The sequence below is a fragment of the Tympanuchus pallidicinctus genome, unplaced genomic scaffold, assembly GCF_026119805.1.
Source record: "Tympanuchus pallidicinctus isolate F22 unplaced genomic scaffold, pur_lepc_1.0 scaffold28, whole genome shotgun sequence".
NCBI classification, from domain to species: domain Eukaryota; kingdom Metazoa; phylum Chordata; class Aves; order Galliformes; family Phasianidae; genus Tympanuchus; species Tympanuchus pallidicinctus.
The window spans coordinates 1,615,316-1,637,165 of record NW_026294745.1 but is presented as its reverse complement, the minus strand read 5'-3'; the positions used below and the strand labels follow the sequence as shown (position 1 = coordinate 1,637,165).

Sequence of the window (21,850 nt, the reverse complement as noted above, 5' to 3'; positions counted from 1 at the left end):
TTCAGATAAGTTCAGTGTGTGTTGCTGTGTGGCTGCTCTGGGTGATACCAGCCTACTGCTCGGCTGCCTTCCCTGAGAGGCTGCTTGAAGGTTTTGGCTATTCCTCTGCTTTATGAAAGCACAGCCAGTATGTGTGTGACTTGAATGCCTCTGTGATCTGAGTCATTCCTTCTGTAAAGAAGGGGAAGGAGTAATCAAACTGCATCGGAACAAGAGGCATTCCTGAGTTCTGTTCTGTCTTGCAGTGTGAAATAGTTAACCCTTCTAAGGAACCACGTGATTAGATTTCTCTTGCTTTATCAAATCAGCAAATATTATCAAAGAGCACAGTTCAACTTCGAGGCTCTGCAAGTAGATGTGTGCAAATCTGCAATAGAAGCCAATTAATTACTGTTTCTAATAAAGTTTTGCTCAGTGAAAGCTCTGTTTAAAAGCCCAGCATGCATCCCATCTGTTTTCAGTATCCAGTCATACAAGTAGAACACTTGGATCTCCAGTAAAAGTCTTTGCAGAGCTTAAAGAGCCTAAATTTTTACTAGCAGTTTTTATGAGCTGCATTATTAGGTTTGGGATCTGACCTCTGCATGTGGTGGTTGTAGCCTGTGTGGGTACAGTGAGCTTTTGGAAATGGGGACACAGCTCCTAGGAAGGTTAGAGACTGTTTTCCCTACACCAGCAAATGTGTGATTATTTAATTTGAGCACTCCAAGGAACTCTACAAAGCGAAGGCTGAGGCTGTTATATTGTGATTTTTTGCACGTGGAAAAAACATGATTTGAAGAAGAGTCATGGGGGAGGGTCGTTTGGTGAGGGAGGATTTTTGCAGTAGAGGTTGTTTGTAGTGAGGTTCAGGAAAGTGCTGATATTGTAATTGTTTTGCTTGGGAAGGCACCGCTTGCTTTGGGACATAAACCATGTGGGACTCTTGGAAGATGTGTCCTTGGCAAGGGGATCATTCGTCCAACTGTGTCTTAAGCAGTGTGAGGGTGAATGATGGGCAAGTGTCTGGACTGTTGTGCTGAGGGATATTTGGTCATAGTGGTTCCTGTGAGCAAAGGGATGACTTTATAAGAAATGCCACTTGGAGGGCTGCCTGCATGTAGTCTGGAGAGGCAGGAAGTACAGAAAAGCTTTAAACTGCTGCTTTCAAACTTCCTGTTCCTGATTAGTATATAGCTCTAAGGAGAGAGAAATTTGAATGGCTGGAAGAGCTCTGTTGTCCTGGGATCCTGTGCAATCCTGCTGACGGGGAGTGACTGTTGGGAGGTCAGGGGCAGAGGGAATCCTGCTTGTCTGGTGCTGCTGGCAGTTGTTCCTGTGTGATTTGTGTTTGTGCAAACTGACTTGGTTTGCTGTGCCTCCAGGACGCTCTTCCCCTCCCAAATGCAATGCACTCAGCAACAGTTCTCATCTTTCCTCACTTTTCCAAAAGCTTGGAAACATAATTGTATCATAACCGCTATGACCTGCCTATTCACCCTAGTGGCTGACTTATTTCTTGAATGATGCCAGCGTTCAGTTTTCAACGCCTCTGAATTTGTCTTTCTGCTTCCCTTAAAGGAGACACTGGAGGTGGGGGAGGATTTTGAGTTTGCTTTCTGAGCAGCGATAGTGCTCCATTTTCTCAGTGCACTGAGCATCCTGAAAACTTCTTGGCATTCCCATGCTTCTCAGCCTTCCAGTTTTCAGCAGTTTATTGCTGAACAAATTGCATTCATTTTTACTTGTTTTTTTTTGACAGGCTTTGAAAGTGTTTCACATTCTCTTGGCCCGGTCTGATCTTAACATCCCCGTGTGGGAACCAGGGCTCCAGGACTCTCCCTCAGCCTGTCCAATCCTAAATTGGCAACGAGAGCCGTGTGGGAAAAGTGACACGGATTCCGTGTCATCAGCATTAGCACGCTTCTGCCTCGTGTCCCACTTAATTCAGCCCCGGCTCACTTACACAGCCTGTCAGGGAGCTGGGGAAGTTTCCACAGCCTGCTGTCTGCTGGCCTGGAGATGAAGGCCTGTTCCCTGCCCAGCCCCCCCCCCCGAGGCTGTGAGCTCTGTGGTGGCTCCCAGGGGTGTCCCAGGGTCCTGCAGTGGGGCCAAGAGGAGCTGTGGCTTTGCAGGTCCCACCACTGAGTGCCTCTGGTGTTGGTGGAGTTATTGAGAAAGCATTGGTTTGCACTTAGTTCCAACAGAAGTGTTTTTCTGTGAAGTCTATATGGCCTTTTAGAGATGCCTTTCTTCCCTCCCCCCCCCCCAAGCTCCTTTTCTTCTCATTCTGGTCTGTTTTATGTTAACTCTGGAAAGAGTTTTCTCCCTGCATTATCTTTCTGTGGGATTTTTTTGATCTTTCAGTAGCATTAATAGTGACACAACTGTGCCTTTCGTCTGCTTCTGTCCTTTGTGTAGCTTCTGCTCTAACTTTTACGTGAGCTTTCAATAAGCTGCATGTGCTCAAGTCTGCAGTAACTGAATTTAGTAACAAGTCTGGTGCTCCTCGTGCTGCAGGGAGCTGCTTGCAGACAGATAGTATGAAAGCTTTGTTTTGCAAGGGGAGAGGTGGGGAGCGCTGCTTCTTTTTAAAACACTTAAGTCATTTTCAGAACAAGATCCCTGAAGACTCGCAGTGTATTTTTAGGCTGGCTATGTTGTGCGGGGAATGTTACATTATCCAGTGTGGCAGAAGTGCCGGTTTTGAGTTTCTCTGCCTGGTAAACACTTCTCAGTTCCTGTAGGTATGAGAGCTGCACTGATCCCCTGTGCTGATAGGGTTTGTTTGGGTTTTTCAGGCGCTCTGTGTGTTAAAAGTCTCTGAACCACAATTTAGGTGCTTAAAACAAGGTCCTAGATTATCACACCTTGATCAGTCTATTAATCCGGGCGGAATCACAAAAGGATCCTGACACATTTGTTCCTAGCACTGTACAAGGGGGTTCTTGCCAGCAGCTATCGTTATAATTGGGAAGGAAGGGGCTCTGCGCAGCATTGGTTCCTGATCACTGTTCTTGACAAGAGCTCTTTGTGGTGTAAAGCAAGTTTATTGATCGTGTGTGAAGCCCTTTGTTGATATGCTTATCAGAGCAACATGCTGCTGATCATCACAGCAGCTGCTGAGAGCAGGGAAAGCTCTGCTTCCCAGCAGAGATTTTTGTAAGGAAAGTTCATGGCAGAACAATCTTGTTAGATAGGTACAGGGTGCTTCCTTTGCCTTGTAAGTCATCCTTGAGCAGCAGAGAGGATGAAGAGAAGGAAAAGACGGGGGGAAAAGGGTGCCTGAGTGTTGTGATTGTTTTCTGACAGGGAAGTGTGCATCAAGGAGGAAGCTGAAAAGAAAGCTGCTGGAGAGAAAAGTGCAGCAAGGAATCTGGCTTTTATCACAGTCCTCGCTGCTGCACATCAGGGTGAAGTCACTGGTGGGCCATTGCACGTTAGAGTCACGAGGTGCTTTAAGGCTGATGGTGTCTTTTTCTCCTTTCGGGCAAAGAATAAATGTTCCCTAAATGGAAGTTCTCCAGCTGATTGCACTAAAATAGTTTTGACAACTTGGTGGATGATGCTGGATGCTCATTTTCTGGTCATCCTGGCCCCAGGCACAGCACTGACTGTGTGCAATCCTGGTACCAGTGAGAAAGGCAAAAGAAAAGAGGCTGTATTTGAAGCTGTGCAACTCTGGTTGGTTGCCTTCAATTCTTGCCCTGCAGCTTGCAGGCAGTAAACAGCTGCTGGCATTCTCTGAGCAGGCTTCATGCTTACTGCTTTGAATACAGAGATAACGTGCTCATTTTGTTACAAGGGTGAGTCATTTAAAACATGAAGCATTAAGCTGCACCGCAAAAAAAAAAAAAAAAAAAAAAAAAAAAGCTACCAAACATTAAAAGAAATTGACTTTCCACCCTCTTACCCAGCAATTATTGTAGGCTGCTCTGGTAGCACCTTCTGTTCTTAACGCTGCCCACTAATTCCAGCTGTGTAACCACACTTTTTGTTGTTTAACTGCTCGATCTGAACTTTCTCATATTTAAGCCAATGATTTTTGGATGAGAAATTGTTAAAAGAAGTTCAGTCTGTTCCATTAATAAAATGTCTTGCCCATATTGAAGTAAAGAAAAAAGGGTTCCATTCGTTTTTAAAAAATGCTGCTACCCAAAGGTTTGTAGCAGGGCCTTGCATTCTTTGGTGAGGCTGTTGCCCACGTGCCACTTGAACACTCTCACCTGTGAAACTGCTCTTAAGCTTGGTCAGACTGGACTGTTCCATGTATCCAGTAGCTGCTGAGGTGGCAGCTCATTGCCTGCAGGGGACAGAGAAGGGCATCCGTGGTTTTGGAAGCAAAAACACCTCAGCTGGCTGAGCAGAGAAGTGGCTAATGAAATGTTAATAGGTCCATTTCTCAGTTTTCCAATGCAGAATGGGAATGAAAGCACTGTGGAGAAACCTGTGAGTGGCCTTGTTGTTAACCCTAAATAATAACCAATACATTTAAGTATGGGCACGGAGAAGTAAACAGCATTAGGGGCCAGTGTGCTTAATGCTTGAGATGTGCTGCGTGCCATGATTCTGTGCACAGGCAGAGAGACTTAGGATATGGAAAAAACTGCATGTGAGCCTATAATTAAACCTTTTGATCACAAGCAATATATATACATACATGCAGTATTCAGATTTCAGAATTCAGATGCTTCTTGCCTTTTTTAGTGTTTGAATATGCTACCATAAGTATCATTTTATTGAGTTATCATTAAATTCCACATAATAAGCATGCGTTGATGTTCAGTTCCAAGAGAGATTTGAAATCCACTGCCTTAAAAAACAGAATACTTAGAAGTGGTGGTACTTTTCACTTTGTGTGCTCTCCACATTTACATCTTTTCTGCCAGAATAAATGACAGATTGTCATTTCATACCAAAATAGGAACTTTGGGTGGCAGTGTTTATTTAAACAAAAATCAGAGCAATTTCCTATGGAGGACTGTTTTTTTTTTTTTTTTTTTTTTAAATGTACGTCTATATTGCTGCAAAAGTTTTGTGGCTCTTAGCTGTAAGATTTTTTTACTGTTCACTGTGTTTGCGCTGCTTTCTTCTGAGGGAAGGTCTGATATTCTTAACTACAGTTATGTGAGCAGTGCAGGTGTTGCTGGCAGACACCAGAAATAGTTCAGAAAACCCACGTTATTTTAATGTTTATTTGTAAAGGCAGAAAAAGATACAAACTGATCCTATTTTGTCTGAGCTCTCCAGCCAAGTGAGAGAACAGTCAGGACTGCTTGCTTCTCCTGTCTTCAGTGACCAAACACTGAAGCGTTCTTTACATGAGAGCATCTAATGGTTCTTTAAAGAAAGCCTTGATATTTAATAGTTCAAGTACATGATGTCCTGAAAAGCTTTGATATTTGTGAAGTATGTGATCTTTGTAGATGGGTGAAGTATGGCGAGGATCAAGGAGAGGTTTTGCTCTCCAAGGAGAGCGATGGATGGTGACAGCAGGGTCAGTTTCTTGGTATTTTGACCAAAGCATCATTGCTGTTATTTATGAAGTTTTTCTCTCCTTTTTGCTGTTCCAGTTCTGTAGTGAAGTGAGACCATATTGGGTGAACATCTGAGAAGTGGGAACATTTTTGGAAACATCCTTTGATTTCTTTGTAATTTTTTTTAAACTGGGAAACAGAAACTATCCAAATATTTTGAGTCTCTAAATAGACACTGGCTGAAGGACGCCGCAGCCTCCAGGTCTCCTGGAGATTTGTGCTGGCCTTTATTCCCCTTCAGCCCGTGCTGTCTCAGCGTTTCTGCAGTGGTCCTTCCAGCTGTCCACAAGCCTTCCTGGAGCAGCTCTTGCTTGTGTTATGTTTGGCTAAAACTGCAGTGCAAGCCCCTTTTGCTGACTGACCTAATGGAGAGTGAAAAGCTGGCAGCAGTGTGTGCAAAACGTGGGACTCTGTGCTGCTCCTGCTGAGGAAGACATGGAACAGCACCAGGCAGTGCTCAGACCCAGCAGTGCTGAGCTGTGCTTTTCACTGCCAGTGGAGATGTGTTCTTTGTCGGAGCCCTGACCCCACGGGCCTTTGTTTAGGCAAATTAGCTTTCAGACTTAAAATGTTATGTTTTTAAGATGAATAAATGAAGGCTTGTAATGTGTCTGTTTAGCAAGGAGTGTTTGCTCCTGTGGTGTGACTGATCTCTTACTTTGCTGTTCCTCTTCAGGAGGTGCATCCCTGGGTGCAAGAGGTCTAAAAAATGCGTCCCTGGCAGGTGTTGCAATTCCAGCTAATCACTTCTTTTAATGTTTCTGTCATGAAAATGATGTATTTAGACAGAAAGTATTTGTGCCTTTTACGCCCTTTGACCAAAGTATTATTTTTCAATGGAGAAGAATTAACCTATGGGAGTGTTTGGTTGATTTAGAATGTTTTATGCAACTTCAGCATGAAGCCCCTATTTGTGGAGTGTGGGCAGGATGAAAGCCCTCCTCAGCCTGGAATCTGCTGCTGCACGAGGATTCCAGGTAGGGAGGATGAACTTTATAACCTCAAGAAAATGAGCAACTATGATGCTTGCTTGGCTGGGATTAGTGTCCTGAGGCTGCAATTGGGATTAACTTTGTAGGTATGAACTTGAGGATGTGAAAGTGTGGCCTCCATGCAAGTCCTGCAGACTTGCTCAGTGGAGGAAAGTTTGTGTGTTTCACTTGCCTGCTTCTCTGGTCCAGCAAACAATGCATATAATCTGATTCTCTGAATGAACCTTTGTTTGGGAAAATATTGTTAGTTTTGGCCCTTGCGGAGCTGAGCTTACAGGTCCAGCTCCCCAGCAAAACTGATTGGAGATTAAAAAAGAAACTAAAACCAATTCCTGCAAAAAATGCTGGGGAGAAGCCAAAGAGTTCCTTTTCTACGTTGCTGAACAGCTTAATCTATTCAGCTACTGTAATATCAAGTCAGATTTTTTTTTCTATTGATTAAGAGTCTCTACCATCACTTACTATTAAAAGAAAAATTAGTCTACCTCAAAAGATTGAATGGCCACGTATGGGAAGGAATTGGAAAGCAAATGCAGAAGAAGGGAGTTTTAGGGTAGGAGTTATCAAGGCAAAAAGGATATTCCAGCACAAAGTTGGTGGGAATCTGTTAACAAACAACAAAGTGCACTTCTGTGGTTTGTTCCTATAACTGAACGTACAAGATTCAGGTATGAAAAAACGTTTGCTTTCAACTATATGACATAAGATACATATCATCTGTATGAGAAGCTATTCCTGCAAGTCTGTGGTGGCTGCATGTCGAGGTACCTTTGCTGTGTTTGCTGAGAATATATATTTGGGCAGCAGGGTCAGGCCTGTGGAATCTGAGCCTGGCGCTCAGAGGTTTATGTTTGAATTCCACTTAGGATAGATCTAGGCCAGGTGCTGCTATGTGAGTGCAGAACTAAAAAATAACTTCTGTGCTGCAGTCAGCTCTAGCAACAACTTTTCCTTGTCCCTAAATACCAAAATAAGTGAAAGAGGGTGGGAATGAAGCTTGCACGTGCAGAACATAGCGGTCTGTCAAAAATCTGTCCCACTTCTAACTCCCATTCACACACTTTGTAGCTATGAGCATTCAGTCTTACTGCTTGTCTCCTTGTTTTTAAGCAAGAGATCATGCAGTCTTTTTCCTCTCTCACAGGGAGTTTTTCAGATCTCTTGTGCAGTATTTAGTGCACTACAATTGCAAAATAACGTGCCAACTGGAACTCCTCTGTTAGCAGCATTTGCGTGTCATGGTGTGCAGTACAAACTTAATTTTTCTCTGAATGGGGAAAGGGGATTTTTCAAACTGGTGTTGGAGGCAAAGTTTTCCCTAGTGACTTCTATGGGGAACAAAAAAGTTGGAAACACAGTGATGTGCCACAGTTGTGATGGTTTCAGAGGTAGATCAAAACCAGGGAGCTGCACGTTGAGTTAGAAACAACTAAGAAGTTTCTGCTATACTGTTCTGTGCAGTTTTAGTTTAATGCTTATGCAAGGCATCTATTAATTGTCTAGATAAGCTGTCCAGAGCAGCCTCCAGCAGGATCAGTCGTTCTGTGCCTTTAAAGTCCTCTTTGTAGAAACCAATGTTTCCAGAAATAATGATTTTCTCGTTAGTACTGGGAAAAAACCACGACAACCCAATCTCGTCTGGTTTTGTACAAGGAAGTCACATATTTCTCCAGCACTGCTTGCATGAGCCAGCACATCCTGTGTGCTGCTGGCACACAGTCCTTTTCTGTCCAAATGTGGAGGGTGGTGGTGTCGCATGGCTTGATGTTGTCCAAAGTCCATCTTAAAACTCTCTGGTTTCAGGGAGGAGAACAGGGGATTCTTCTGTTGTAAGTCGTTTTATGGTGTCAGAGCGTGATCATGTTACTACTGATGTCACCAGGAGTTTTTCCACTGCCTTTAGAGGAGCTGGATTGAATGGTTTATCAGTGTTTTAATTACAAAGGGCTACTGGCTTAATTCTGAAGTCATCCTAACAGCTTTGAATGGCATCTCATGTGCCCCGTACCTGTTAAGGAAGAAGGTTACTGATTTGTATTGTCCCTGCTGGGTCAAAATCGTCACTGAAGTGCCCTGTAAGATCACTCACTAACTCATTAACTGATCTGTTAGATAATATTTGTGAACTATACGCTTAGAATTGTGTTCATTGCTAATCATCAGCAGATGTCCCTGTAACATACGGTCAGGGAAAAGGCCTCCATGGATACTGCTTGCCTATGTATGCCAGGAGTGCTTTATTCTGGATGTTATTAATTTAAACCAAAACGCTGAGGTTCTTAGGGGTAGAGCTTTGCCTAGAAATAGGTATTGTCAGTGCAAAAGTCTGCTTTGTAGAGCATTAGAATGCACACCTTCTCCTAAGATACTTTTTAATTTCTTGTAGAAAAAGTTAAAAATCAAATGTGTTTGTGTTTAAGGAGGTCAGGTCACACCCTCATTACAGGCATCTGTTTCTTGCATCTTGCTGCGACTCCTGTGACGTTTGAGGGTTTTCCGTTGCTTTTAGAACACAGCTGTTCTTCCTGGAACTTCAAAAATGTGTGGAGCTGTGTGTTCTGCTGACAGATCAGGTTGTATGTGCCTGCTTGGATCTCCGCTGCCTCAGAAAGGTCCTGAGCTGGGACAAACTATCAAAAATCTTGGGAACAGGCTCTGACCTTTCTTGGTGTGTCCAGAACTTGCAGGTGAGCTGCAGCACAGGGAAGTGGCTGCCTTGTTTCTCTTCTGAGAGCTGTGGCTCCTCTGAAGCTCATGGGGGCTGCTGTGTCCTACGGTGCTTCCAGCTCTGGTGGCTCTGCAGCTGCAGCTTTTGCAGTTGGCTTATGGTTGAAGGTGTTTGGTTTTGGGAGATGGAGATCTCTACATGAGAGTTCTGAATTCCTGAAATGTATTGTGCATTATCCATCGAGCCGTTTTCACTCACTTGGAGTTTGGCAATGGTAAAGATAGCAGTCTCATACTTCAGCACTGCTTGTGTGAGCCAGCATGTCCTGCGCAGTGCAGGCGGTGCAGCGAGGCAGCAGTGAGAGCTGTGTTCCCTGCCTCCCCCAGCTCTTGCCTATGGCGGGATGTAGCTGTCACAGCCTGTGCCTTCTCAGGGATGCTTCCCTCCTTTGCAGCCAGCACTCCTGGGGAGCTGCAGCAGCGGTTGTAGGAAGAACGAGGTTTGGGAAAGCTGTGCTCCCAGGTACGTTGGGAATGTGCAGCTGGTCAGCAAGCCCTTCTGTGTCCTTGAAGGAGTTGTGGTGGTCGAGCAGCTGGGGAGCTGGCAGCAGCAGCAGATAGCGGTTATCTGGGGAGATGAATTTGTTTTCTTTGTTTCGCTTTGCTTTGCTTCTTTAAAGCCTGGAGGTGGGTTTCAGTTAGGCTGCTGCTTTCAGTCGCACTGTTGTTCCAAGTAATTGAATTTGGACTAGTATCTAAATATTGTTGTCAGCTTCATGCTGTTTTCTCTCGTTAAGGGTAGAGGCGTTTCACTTATGACCTCAAGCTGGGTTTGTACTTTGCTCCCATGGGAACTAAAAATAATAATTATTTTGAGAATAGGTTCTTAATCACTTCCTTCTTTTGATGCTCTACTTTTTGTTTAGTATTTTGGAAGAGTGTAATAGAGAACATTTTAAACTATTTGTGTTTAAATTCCAGTTTTAATTGGCTCCTTGAAGATGTAATGATCTCTTGTATATTCTTCGCAGTTCCTTTCAGGGATTTTCCTTTTTTTATTATTCTAAAGAAAAGCATTTGTTCTTGTTTTGCTGAATGAACATTACTAGTTTTGTTGCTTTGGCAGACTGTCCAGACACAGGCAGCAACTGAGATGAACATTAAGTTGACAGACTTCTTAGTCAAAGGCATGTGGGCATTTTGTCAGTGTTAGTGATGTGTCAGCGTGTTAATGACTTACTTCTGAACTGTAAATGCGCACATGAGAAATGGAGAAGCCGTGTCTTAACCTGGATTTGAAAGAAATGGTAAGCAAGAGACTTGAAGATTTTGGGATGGAGCTGGTTGTGCAGGGAGTGCTGGTGAAGGTGGTGAGACAGCTTGCGGAGATGGGAGGCATATTCAACAAGAAGAGTAACAACAGACTTGCAGAAAGCTTGCAAACAGAATGAGATGATGTGGGGTTCTGAATGAATGGATGGATCCAATGTCTGCCCCAAACTCGCAGATCACAGAAAATGAGAGGGGGAACCTGGGAGAGGGGCAGCACATGTACTTTAATTTGTGTTTTGAATGTACTACATTAGGACTATTTCCTACTTCCTCTGATCTGTCAATAGCATGGATTAATGATTCATGAAGGTGTTGTAAGGGCTGGGAAGTTGGTGTTTGTTGTGTTTACACGTTGCTTCTTCCTTTTTCCTCTCCCCCAACCCTAAGGCTATTCATACGTCAGCTGTTTCTCTTCCTAGTCTTCCCCTTCTTTGGAGAAATGTTACTATTTCTAGGCTGATGGTGAATCTGTGTGCCAGCTTGCTCAGCTGTGTTTATCAGCACTGTAGAGGTGGTGGGTGGTGGTTTCTCTTGGGCCGAAACTGGTATTTCATTCATTCTTTCCAGTATTACCATTCCAGAAAATCAGATGGAACTGCAGGAATGAACTTGTGTTGACTTCATCCAGCTCCCTGGCAAAATCCAAGCCAGATAAAACTATAATACAGCCAAACCTGCAAGATTTTAATTTTAAGTGCTCTTGTTGTCAGTTAATGGAAGTCATAGGCTGAAATTTGAGAAGACTGAATACTAGCAAGAAGAAAAATGTGTAGGGGTGAAATGAGTTGCAATCCTGAAATGCTTGCAAAACCTGTTGTGACAGTTGTTAGCAGGCAGATAAGAATATGAAGAAGTCTTGAAAACTGCTCTCTGGTGTGTAGATCAGTAGCACTGGACAGTGTAAGGCAAAAGTTGTCAATCATGGTTGCTTCTATGTCTTCCTGTTGGCAGTTTTAGGGGAACACTTCATTCTGTAGCTGCAGCAAGAGAAAAACTGAAATCAGAATGATTTTGCTTTCTGTTTTGTTTTAGTGGGAAGCTAGTGTCTCCAAAATGGAAAAATTTTAAAGGCTTGAAGCTTCAGTGGAGAGATAAAATCCGTCTCAATAACGCCATCTGGAGGGCATGGTACATGCAATGTAAGTATTAAACTGGGCTGTCGGTTGCTATAAAATATTTTCAGAGTGACACATGCAAGAAGCAAGAAAGATCTGAAATTACTGCTTAATGAAAAGCTCAGGAATCTGCTGGAGGCTGTGGTGTGTGGACAGCTGTTGTGGCTCCATCTTTGGATCAGTGCTCTCAGGGATTTCCATGCAGAGGAAGCACTGCCTAAAATTTCTTCATTTCCTGTTGGCTGTCGGGGGGGAGCCCCAGCAATATTTTTTTCCCCCACACATTTCTATTGTGGTAACAGGGCTCCCTGTGGAGCCCACACTTCTTGAGCACTCGGATTTGCATTCCTGTTTCAGACCTTGAGAAGCGCAAGAATCCAGTGTGCCATTTTGTGACTCCCCTGGATGGCTCTGTTGATGTAGATGAGCATCGTCGGCCAGAGGTGTGTACCAGCTGAGATTATACTATGTTTTCTACTCCGCTAGATAGGAAAGCAGCTTAGTAGTTCTGTGCTCCATTGTCTTTATTTATTTAGAAGGAGCCATTAACGTGAAGAAAGTGTGTTGTCGAACGCATGTTTCATAGTTTTGTCCTGTTGAGGTGATCAGGGAACAGCCAAAAGTCTCTGTTGTGTCTGTGTTCTAGTTTGAATGGTTAAGATTTTGACAGCCACTGCTCTCTTCTGGCTATTCAGTGATAGCTGTTTTGGGAACTGAATTTATGTGACCCTATGAGAGTTTTCTGTATCTTCAATTGAAGTGTAGTTTCAAGACAAGAGAAAACTTGTTTTAATCTGTCAAGGTAACTTCACAAAAAGAGTGAATGTGTGTTTGTGTACTTCCATTGTCATGCTTCTGCACAAAATGGAAACAAACAGTTGCCCTTTGGCTCCTTGTAGAAGATGAGTGGGGCCATTGATGTGGCAGTAGATGTAGCTCTCTGTACTGTAAAACTCTCGTTTAATTTACAATGCTATACCCTTCTCTTGTTTCATCTTCCTCCCAACAAACTCGTACTGTCAGATATGCTCTGGGACAACTGGGCTGCTGATACATGAGCTCAAACAGAATTAACAAGATTTCTTTCATGTTTTTTCTTCCTGAATACTTGCTTGGAAACTTACTAAACATTCAACCATTATGTGATTCTGTGTAATTCATGGTATGTGTTTGTATCTGTGTTCTCAGGCCATTGCAACAGAAGGAAAGTACTGGAAACGAAGGATTGAAATAGTCATCAGGGAATACCACAAGTGGAGAACATACTTCAAGAAAAGGGTCTGTTCCTTTGCACAGTTTTAATGTAGCTTAACCAGTATGTTGTTGCTTTTTGAGTTTTGATGTCCCATTTGCTAGCATGCAGTAATACTTAAAGCAGAGATTATGCAAGTCCCACTAAATAAAAAATGATTGTGCAGTGACTAATTGTGTATGACTGGATATTGCAAGTTTTGCAGTTGGGTCTTCTACTGGTATATGTAGGATGTATTCTGACTTTAAGATCTATTTTGTTCTCCTTTTGCAGTTACAGAAACATAAAGATGAAGATCTGTCGAGTTTGGTCAGGGTAAGTGATACCAGAGAAAAGTGGCTGCACTTATGCTTGTAGAAGCTGCAATAGGTAACAAAGCTGTAACATGCAGTAGCTTGCACAGATTAAAATCTAAACACAAGCATCCTGCTGAAGTCTTAATTAAGGTCAGACAGATTAATGCTTCTACACCATGAAGAGCAATGTAAGATTTCTAGTTTAAATTGGATAGAGGAGAGGTTGAATCTAAAGTGCTGTGACAGAATAAATGAGAAGCAGCTTTGGATGTGCAGAGAGATCAATCTCCTGGAGAATGGGCATGCTATTTCATCTTGTTACTGAGTCATAACTGGCACTACTTCCTTGCTTGTCTAACTGGATATGAGAGGATGTGTGCAGGTACATTGTTGATCTTCCTGCTGTCACAACGCTGGCAAATAACATGCCAGGATCCTAAAAATGGCAAGATATTTAGGAGAACAACAGTACTATAAATTAGCATGAAAACAAAATTTTTAAAAGCCATTAAATCTGTTCTAGGCATATAAAATGATCAGAAGTATTATTCTGGTTTTTTTTCTCTTTTCTTTTTGGAGTTGAACATAAATCTGGATCTGTCCCAGCTTCACAAAACTCAGGTGTTTTGGCAGTGAGCTCCAATGTACCACCATGGTATTTTGGCATTGTTAGTGCTGCTTGCTGACTCAGCCACAAGAAGCTATGGTTTTTTTTTTTTTGCTGCAGACTAGAAATAGTTGTCCTTAGTCTGTAATGAAGGAAGAGTAAGTAAAATCTAATGATGTGTTTTTGTACTTTACACAAAGTTAGATAAAGTAAATTTCAGATTCAGTTATGCTTCAAGGTAGGAATTAATTTGCTTTGAATTTTTGCTACGTTTGTTATTTTAAATCTTTGTGCAAGGTGTAGCTGCAAATACATACATACACTCAATGAAATTAGAAAGTATTGCTGCAGTTATTTGGTCTTATGTATTACTAGTCTGCACCTGCTTTTTGGGCAAAAATTTCTCCCATGCTGTTCTAGCACGTGGGCTAACTTCTGTAGAAGTGTTTTGTTGTTCAAATCTGTGAGCTGAAGTTATTATTAGAAGTACCACTGATCTGTTTCAGTCCATTTGAATGGCTCTTAGAGATTTGAAAAGTGGCAATCGTTCTTATATTTCTGCAGCTGAATGCTTTAGCACTGTATAGGCAGCCTGACTTTTCTTTTCCGTTGGCAGGATGATGATGTGGTTCTCTGGCAAAAAAGAAGATACAGTAGAGAAACCCCTGTCCCCATGGAGGAGGGCAGCCTCTTGGATGCAGATATGCTTATGTCTGAGTTCACTGACACCCTGTTCTCCACACTGTCTTCCCATCAGTTGGTTTCCTGGCCAAATCCCAGAGAGATAGGTATTTGTTGGCTGTCAGCTGTGTTGATTTTGCAGTGGGAACCTCTAAGAGAAATCTTGTTTGTTGAATTTTTAGTCTTGCTTAAGAAGTTGTATCTTACTTTGATGACAGATTACAATAAGTCAGAGAATGTAGCTAATGAATAGTTTGTAGCTTATCGAATCCCAATTAATCATCCAAATTTCATTCCGATTGTCTGTTATCAGAGCTGTGCAGTAGTTTTGAAAGAAGGCAGTGCTCCATTCGTTTTGCAGTGTTTTTTTCTGTAAAATTCCTGAACAAGTCTGGCTGTGATGCACATCTTGGTGTTGTAGCTAAGTGCCGTATTCCTACTGTGTGAGTTACTGTTCAAGTGATACAAAGCTGATCTCTCTCTTTCTTGAATTTTCCAGCACACTTAGGAAATGCTGACATGATTCAACCAGGGCTTATTCCTCTCCAGCCAAATTTTGATTTCATGGACACTTTTGAACCTTTCCAGGGTAAGAATTTGATGTATAGTCAATTAATTTCTTAAAAATTGCAGTAATTTAAGAACTAGTGTAACACATTTGCAGATATCTACTCTCTTTAGAAAGAAGAGATTTGAGTGAAAGGTAAACAAAACATGGAAGTCAAAAGTGACATCTGTTTGCTGGGCCTCTGTTCAGTCTGTATCAGATCACTGAGTTTTGTGGGACTGCACTGAGAATCAGCTCTTGAGTATCTACATACAGGTGAACTAGGACAGTATGTTAATTTTTTTTTGCCCCATCCTCAGCTTGGATGAGAAGTGAGGTCTGTTCTGAAGAGATGAGTTTTTTTCTAGAAGACAACAATGTATTGCTCAGTTAGCTGGATAAAGTGAAAATTTCCTGGTTTCATTTCCTTGCTAAATAATATTGCTATTCTTGGAAATTCTAATATTTTATGGTGTGGTGCTGGACTATAAATATTAGAAGAAAAAAAGTAACAGGTGACTTCTTATATTTCAGATTTATTCACACCTAATCGTTCCAGTGCTTATTTCCCTTCTGTGTCTGCTGTCAGTTCAAATACAACAGACAGCAGCAGTCATTCTTCTCAGGTAAGCATTCTCAGCATTTAAAACAGCCTCACTGGGGACATGTATGGCTTAAACACGAGCAAAAAGATTTTTAGCTTGAGGGGATCACATCTGAATCTGTACCTTTTTTTTCTTTTCTGTCAGTCTCCTGTCCTGCCATCGGGTTCACTGCCCAACACACTTCCATCTGGGAACATCAGCGACGGACTGATTGCTTCCTCAGTACCTTCTCCTGTCATTCCTGATGTTGGCACTGACCACTGTTCCAGCATTAGAAGTGGGGGATCTTTCATCCAGCCAGCAGACTTTGCTCCTGACTCGTCTCTGAGTGGGCCACAGACTTTTTTGCCAGTGTTTCAGACACCTTTGCCACTGCTTCAACCTGCAACACAACAGCACCAGTCCCCGTTGCCAGCAGTGCCTCTGAATACTAGCTTAAACTCTCCACCATCTGCTTTTGCAGCACCAGAAACCCAAAAGTTTGGCCTCTGTGAATCTACAGTTATCACCCACACAGCTTCTGCAACGCTGACACACAATGCCCCTGCCACCACCTTCAGCCAGAGCCAGAACCTTGTCCTGGCAACACAGCAGCCAGGAGCAGGAGTGCCTTGTAACCTGGCTTTCCAGACTACTGTCCTGCAGGGACAGCCCCGGCCCCAGCTGCAGTCCCAACTGACGTTTGCACTCCCCAAAGCTGTTCCCTTGGCTAGTGCTGGGACAAGGCCCAAACAGTCACAAAAAATAGCATCTGCTCCGAAGCCTGAAACAGTGTCCTTAGTGTTAAAGAATGCCTTCATCACCCCAGGTGAGATAAAACGGTGGGTGACATTCTTTTTTAAGTGGAACTAGCAGGAGGGGAACACATTCTTGTTTTTCTTGGTTTACATAATGGTTAAAAATACAGCTTCCTGAGGGTGTGCGAGGGGTCATCCAAGCTACTGGCATGTGGCTACACTACAATGGGGTGCTCTGGACTGGGAGAATTGGAAGCAGTTTGGTTGTGTGTGTGCAGAGCTGACTTGTCAAAAAAGTCGTGCACGGGGAGGTTTTCAGCCCTGGAATTGTGTCTCCTTTGTAAAATTTCTGCTGTGTTACGTGGATGCATCAGCGCATGGGTTGACCAGAGCTCTGCATAACTCTTAGGCTACTAAAACCTTGTTTTTGTTTAATACTGTTCTTAGCTCTCCTTCAAAACATTGTCACACCGTGGTGTGGCAGGGAGACTGTGTAAGATGGGGAATGGCAGGTCTGTCAGCTCGGCTGGCTGCCTTGGACAAGTCACTGTGCCTGTTTTTGCGCCATCATGCCCTATAACACTAGGGTGCTGATATATGTGCCTTAGTAACACTTTGAACATATTCTGATGCTCATCTCAGCCTGCCTGAAACTCTTTGAGGCAGAGTTCAGCTAGGGAGCAGTTGTTGAAGTGGACCACGATGTTGGTTTGAATGGAAGCAAGGATATGTGCCCACAAATCATTCCATACATCATCAGTGTTTATCAGGATTGGGGTGAAGAGAACCAGTTCACCTTGGGTGTGATTTGGAGACATTAGAATTTCACAAGGGCAAGAGTAACATGTGTGAGCAGAGAAGGTTTTGTTTGTGGTTCTTGTGGGAAAGTTCAGGAGTAGAGCAGGAGAGGCAGCAAACTTTGTCTTGGAATTACTGCATTCTGTTTTCAAACTTGTCCTGGCTGGGATCCAAGTGACCTCAGCTGCCTGGAACGTGCAACAACAATCCAAGAAAAACCCTCCTATGAGGAGTATCCTCAAATAGGCTTTATGAAGTTGTAGGTATGTCAGCCAGGGCTTTTCACTGAGCAGGTGTTCCTGGCAACATTTCTGCCTGTAGTGCTTATTAAGCACAAGCCCATGTGTTTACAGCAGCCAAGATGTTACTTACGTAGTAATGCATTGTGAACAACTCTAGCAGTCAGAAAGCCTTTGTTCCTACTATATGCAGCGCATCTTGATTCTTCACCACTTGTATGCTTTCCCAATGCTTCTTCACTTTCTTCTGGACCACCACAACTAATAATTTGGTTTCTCTTGTAGTTTTAAAGCCATTGGTGTTTTTTATTCCTAGCAGTGTGTGTTCAGAGATCACAGTGCTCCTAAATTGCTGGGACACCAAGCTCAGAGGTCAAAGTCAAAACTTTTTGTAAAGACTGAAGCTTTGTTTTTGACAGCAGTGTAGACATCAGTACTTATAACTGAGGTGTCAGTGTGTTCAGGACAAACAATCTCATGACTGTAAAGTGAACTGCATTATAATCTCTAGAAAGGGATGTGTTTTGCTTACGGTCTTGTGAAATAATGACTCAAAAATAAGATCTCATCAGGCAAACAGTTTTGCATGGGAAAGAATTCTGCTGTCTCCACTTCAATGTAAATATTCTGAGCGAGTGAGCTGAAATAAATACACTGAAATACTGAAATAAATAAATAGCCTAGAGGGCTATTCAGTAAGTTTGGCTTTAGTTTTCTCAAAAAGCATGCAGAAGCATTGTTTTTGCATGATTCTTCCCTTAGTGATAACGTAGGATAGTTAGTTATGTTCTCTGTAAAGTCTGTGCAAAACCAGTGTCGGCATTAATGTTCATCTGCACTGGTTGAACTGAGACCCTAACTGCTAGAAAGGAAGAAACCAAAAAACAGCCCACCTTATCTAGGTTGAGGATTCTAATTCCTGCTGTGGGCGCAAGCTTCCTACAGCGATGGTGATCTTTGAGATTGTTTTTGAACTTTCATTGTGGAGACAGCTGCTGCTATTTACAATTAGCTCCAGCTTTATAACTGTGTAGAATTCTTGGTCCTTTAACCGTTTCTCTGGAAATCTGATGATTTGTAGTCACATTTGGTTGTCTCCTATATAGCAGCTGTAAAACCAGGCGGCGAAAGATGTTAGCAGGGTGAAGTGATGAGGAAGAGAATTTAATATACGGACAAGGAAGAACTGGACTCGTGGAACTGAGACTATCAGAAAACTGATGGCACTTAATAAGGCAGTGAAAAAGTACAGTATAGGTGCCCATTCCCCCTGTTCAGTGCCCAGTATTTTCATAACTTCATACATAATAATCTTCACCTTCCTTTTTTTTTTGTCTCATTAACTATTCTAACTTAATTGTGTTCTTCAGCTGCCTTTCAGGGACAGTCCAGAGCTGTGATTGTAACTCCCACACCTTTAAAAAGAGAGGGGATTTTGACGCCTGCCATGTCTCAGTCTAATGTTGCAATTGCTCCAGCTGGAATTGCCAGAGTAAGAAGAATTTTTTAAATGTTTGATTTTCTTAAGGTCAGTTCTTGTAAGCTGTTAAAGCCATAGTGAGCTCAAGGGGGCAACTAATCCACCAATTCTCAACTGTTAGCAGCGTATGTGTGCAGTCTGCATTATGTTTACTTATTTTATTTGAAGTACTTTGTGGGCCTGAAAGTACTATCTAGTTTTCACAGCCTCTGTCTCACAACATGATTACAAATTGGAACTCATATCCTACTCCTAGTGGGGATGGTTTCTGCTTTTCATGAATCATGCAGAAGGTAGAAAGAACCTGGGGTACTCGCCTTTCTATTTTTAAGTTGGAAAGTAAAGTTTGAGTGGATTTTCCAGTATGTTCTATACAGAAAGGTGGAACTAGATTTTAGTATGTTGTACTGTTGCTATGTAATAATACTGCATTAAGTTCTGAAGGGATGCTGATTTCCTGCCAGAAGTCTGGCTTCAGTGCCTGAAGTTCCCTAAGTATCAGTTTGGTGTCATCAGACTGTTAGTGGTGTATTAATTTGTTACTTTTAGCCAAAGACAAGGTAACAAATACTTCTTTTTCCTTCTCATTTTCTCCTTCTTTCTCTCTCTCTTTTTTTCTTTCCCTTCATGCTGCTCCCAGGCTCCTGGGGTGACAGAGTTCCGCAGTAACATTCTGGTTGGACCAGCACAGCAAGCGTCAAGTAGCCATCAGAGCCAGTCCACGGTCTCACACCTCTTCTCTACTAATGTAGTCCAGGACGTGCTGGTGAAAGGAGAGCAAATCTCTTCCCACAGTAGCAGTTCACAAGTTCCCTCACCTACACCTAGTAAGTTAGAAGTTTGTAGGCATTCTCTCTTCCCTGCATGTGCTGGTGTGTTTCCATTGATTAGGTAAAGTGTAAATGGGCCTTAAAGATTCCAGGATACTTCTTGAAGGAAAGCTTTTTGGGCCCTCATGCCCTCCTGCTTCACTTGCATCCAACTGTTGACAATTTTTTCTTAAACTGATGTGCAGTGTTCCCACAAACTGTGACTTTGTGCTTTTTGTAAATGATTGCTATATCAATGAAGGTAACTTAGATGTCCGCTGCATTTTAGTTGTGTTCCAAATAGAATCTTCACAGCAGTTGTATTTGCTACAGAATATTGTTTGTTAATGTCTTGTCTTTCTTCTTTTATGAAGGCCGAGACTGTCAGAATTCTGGCCAGGCTTCCCCCTGCACCTCAGAGCAGAGCCCCAGTCCGCAGTCTCCTCAGAACAGCTGCTCAGGAAAACTTGCCACTGATTCTCCAATGGGTGCACTTAAGGTGTGTGTTCTTTCCTTTCAGGTGCTTTTCTTTGCTTTTGTTAGTCACTTTTTTTTTCCCTGGTATCTGAGTGGACTGAAGCTGTGCTTCAGGAGAGTGGAATACTTGTGCTTTAGGGCTTAGCTTGTGCTCCATCTGTGCTGCTCTGTTCAGTTTAAGATGTTGAACTTTAATCTACTCCATTCCTCAGAGATGCCTCACTAGAGAGGCCAAGCTTAACCATACCTCTGCAGGTCCTTATGGACGTGACAGCAGGTTCCTGCACTGGCTCACAGGAGTGTTATGCTGGAACTCATTTTATTTGGTCAAAGTTGTCACATTTTGTTTTAGTGTCACATTAGGTTAAACTGTGGCTTTTTGCCATTGTCTGTTGGAGCTCTTTGTGTGCAGAACTTCAGCCATTGCTGAAGGATGAGTTCTTGACCTGTTGAGTGAGTTAGCATGTCTCCAGTGATGCTTTTGCAGCTCTACAGAGAAGCAGCTACAAAAACTCTAGAGTTAGAGCTGAGAAATACTTCAAGAGTCAAATTCCTTTTTTTCTTTTTCTTTTTCTGAGGAACAGGCAGTTAGGACAGGCCGGTAGTGGGGAAAGTGACCGCTAGATGGAGCCGTTCTCTTAAAAGAAAAGGCGCTGCGGTGTGACGGGCGTTAGGGCTGTTGGTGGCTACTTGAAGACATTTGCGTGAGCAGGAATTGCTTTGCATGCGTGCTGACAGTAATTCTTCTGAAAGATGAGAGAGGAAGTGTTGCTTCCTTGTTTCTAGATGTACTCTCCTTGCTCCTCAGCATTCTTAGTTAAGCTGAACAGTTCTGTATTGTTTGGTAACATTTTTTTTCAGGTTGGCAAAACTCAGAGGGCATTGGAAATCTATGCTGTATTTTCTTGCACTTTCTGTGGTTTTGGGCAGTGACTTAACTACTTCACTACTTTCCTTACTTGTGAATTGGGGTGATAATGGGCTGTCCTTGGAGAGCCTCATTCTGCAGAAAGCACATTCTCAAGGAGAAAATTCCTTACTTTCTCCTAAGTGTTTTGCTGGAAGCAACTTCAAGATTACTAATGCTACAAAGGAAAATGTTAATTCCTGACAGTCTTTGTCCTCAGGGTATGCTAGAATTGTGGACTTTTTTTTTTTTTTTTTTTTTTAATCAGAAAATCTATTGATGTTAATTGATATTCTGTGCATGTATTAGGTAAAAAAAAAAAAAAAAAAAAAAAGAATCATTCAAACTTAAAGACTCAACAAAATCCTAACTATGTGCCTAAAATACAGAATCTGACATCAGGGAAAAAAAAAACATTTAAGAGTCTTAAAAAGAAATTTTTATTTTGAAGGAAATTCTACAAGGTTTAGAATTGAATTTAATACTTCATATGTTTCTTTCTAATCACTTAAACCACTTGCAAGTTTACAATCCTGTGGCTTGGCCTGGAAAGACAATGAATGCTGCAGTTCAACAAAAATGACACTGTGGACTTGAATAGCAGAAGTAATTGTAGCAGTAAAACAGTAAAGGCAAACAGCTTAATTTTATTTACACAGACTCAAAGAATGAAGCGTATCTCATCAGAACAGAAACGAAGATTTAATATCAGGATTGGCTGCAGTACCCTGAACAGCTTGGTTTCAGTGAACTCCAAGTCGGTAAGTAATTTGGCAGCTTTAATGGTTTAATA

General features: G+C 42.4%; 1 protein-coding gene across 2 annotated transcripts in view; it reads left to right on the top strand.

Annotated features, from left to right (window-relative positions):
- The window catches only part of MLXIP (MLX interacting protein), a 43,074-nt gene that overhangs the window by 12,098 nt on the left and 9,126 nt on the right, over positions 1 to 21,850 (top strand). For both annotated transcript variants that reach the window (XR_008208672.1, XM_052691211.1), the window contains exons 2-13: positions 11,540 to 11,646; positions 11,980 to 12,065; positions 12,811 to 12,900; positions 13,148 to 13,189; positions 14,394 to 14,565; positions 14,958 to 15,047; positions 15,540 to 15,631; positions 15,755 to 16,418; positions 18,755 to 18,876; positions 19,505 to 19,691; positions 20,048 to 20,172; positions 21,717 to 21,818. Coding sequence is in view for 1 of the 2 variants with exons in the window: in XM_052691211.1 (XP_052547171.1) it covers positions 11,540 to 11,646; positions 11,980 to 12,065; positions 12,811 to 12,900; positions 13,148 to 13,189; positions 14,394 to 14,565; positions 14,958 to 15,047; positions 15,540 to 15,631; positions 15,755 to 16,418; positions 18,755 to 18,876; positions 19,505 to 19,691; positions 20,048 to 20,172; positions 21,717 to 21,818 (1,879 nt within the window). In the remaining variant the exon portion in view is untranslated. The remainder of the gene's footprint in view (positions 1 to 11,539; positions 11,647 to 11,979; positions 12,066 to 12,810; positions 12,901 to 13,147; positions 13,190 to 14,393; positions 14,566 to 14,957; positions 15,048 to 15,539; positions 15,632 to 15,754; positions 16,419 to 18,754; positions 18,877 to 19,504; positions 19,692 to 20,047; positions 20,173 to 21,716; positions 21,819 to 21,850) is intronic.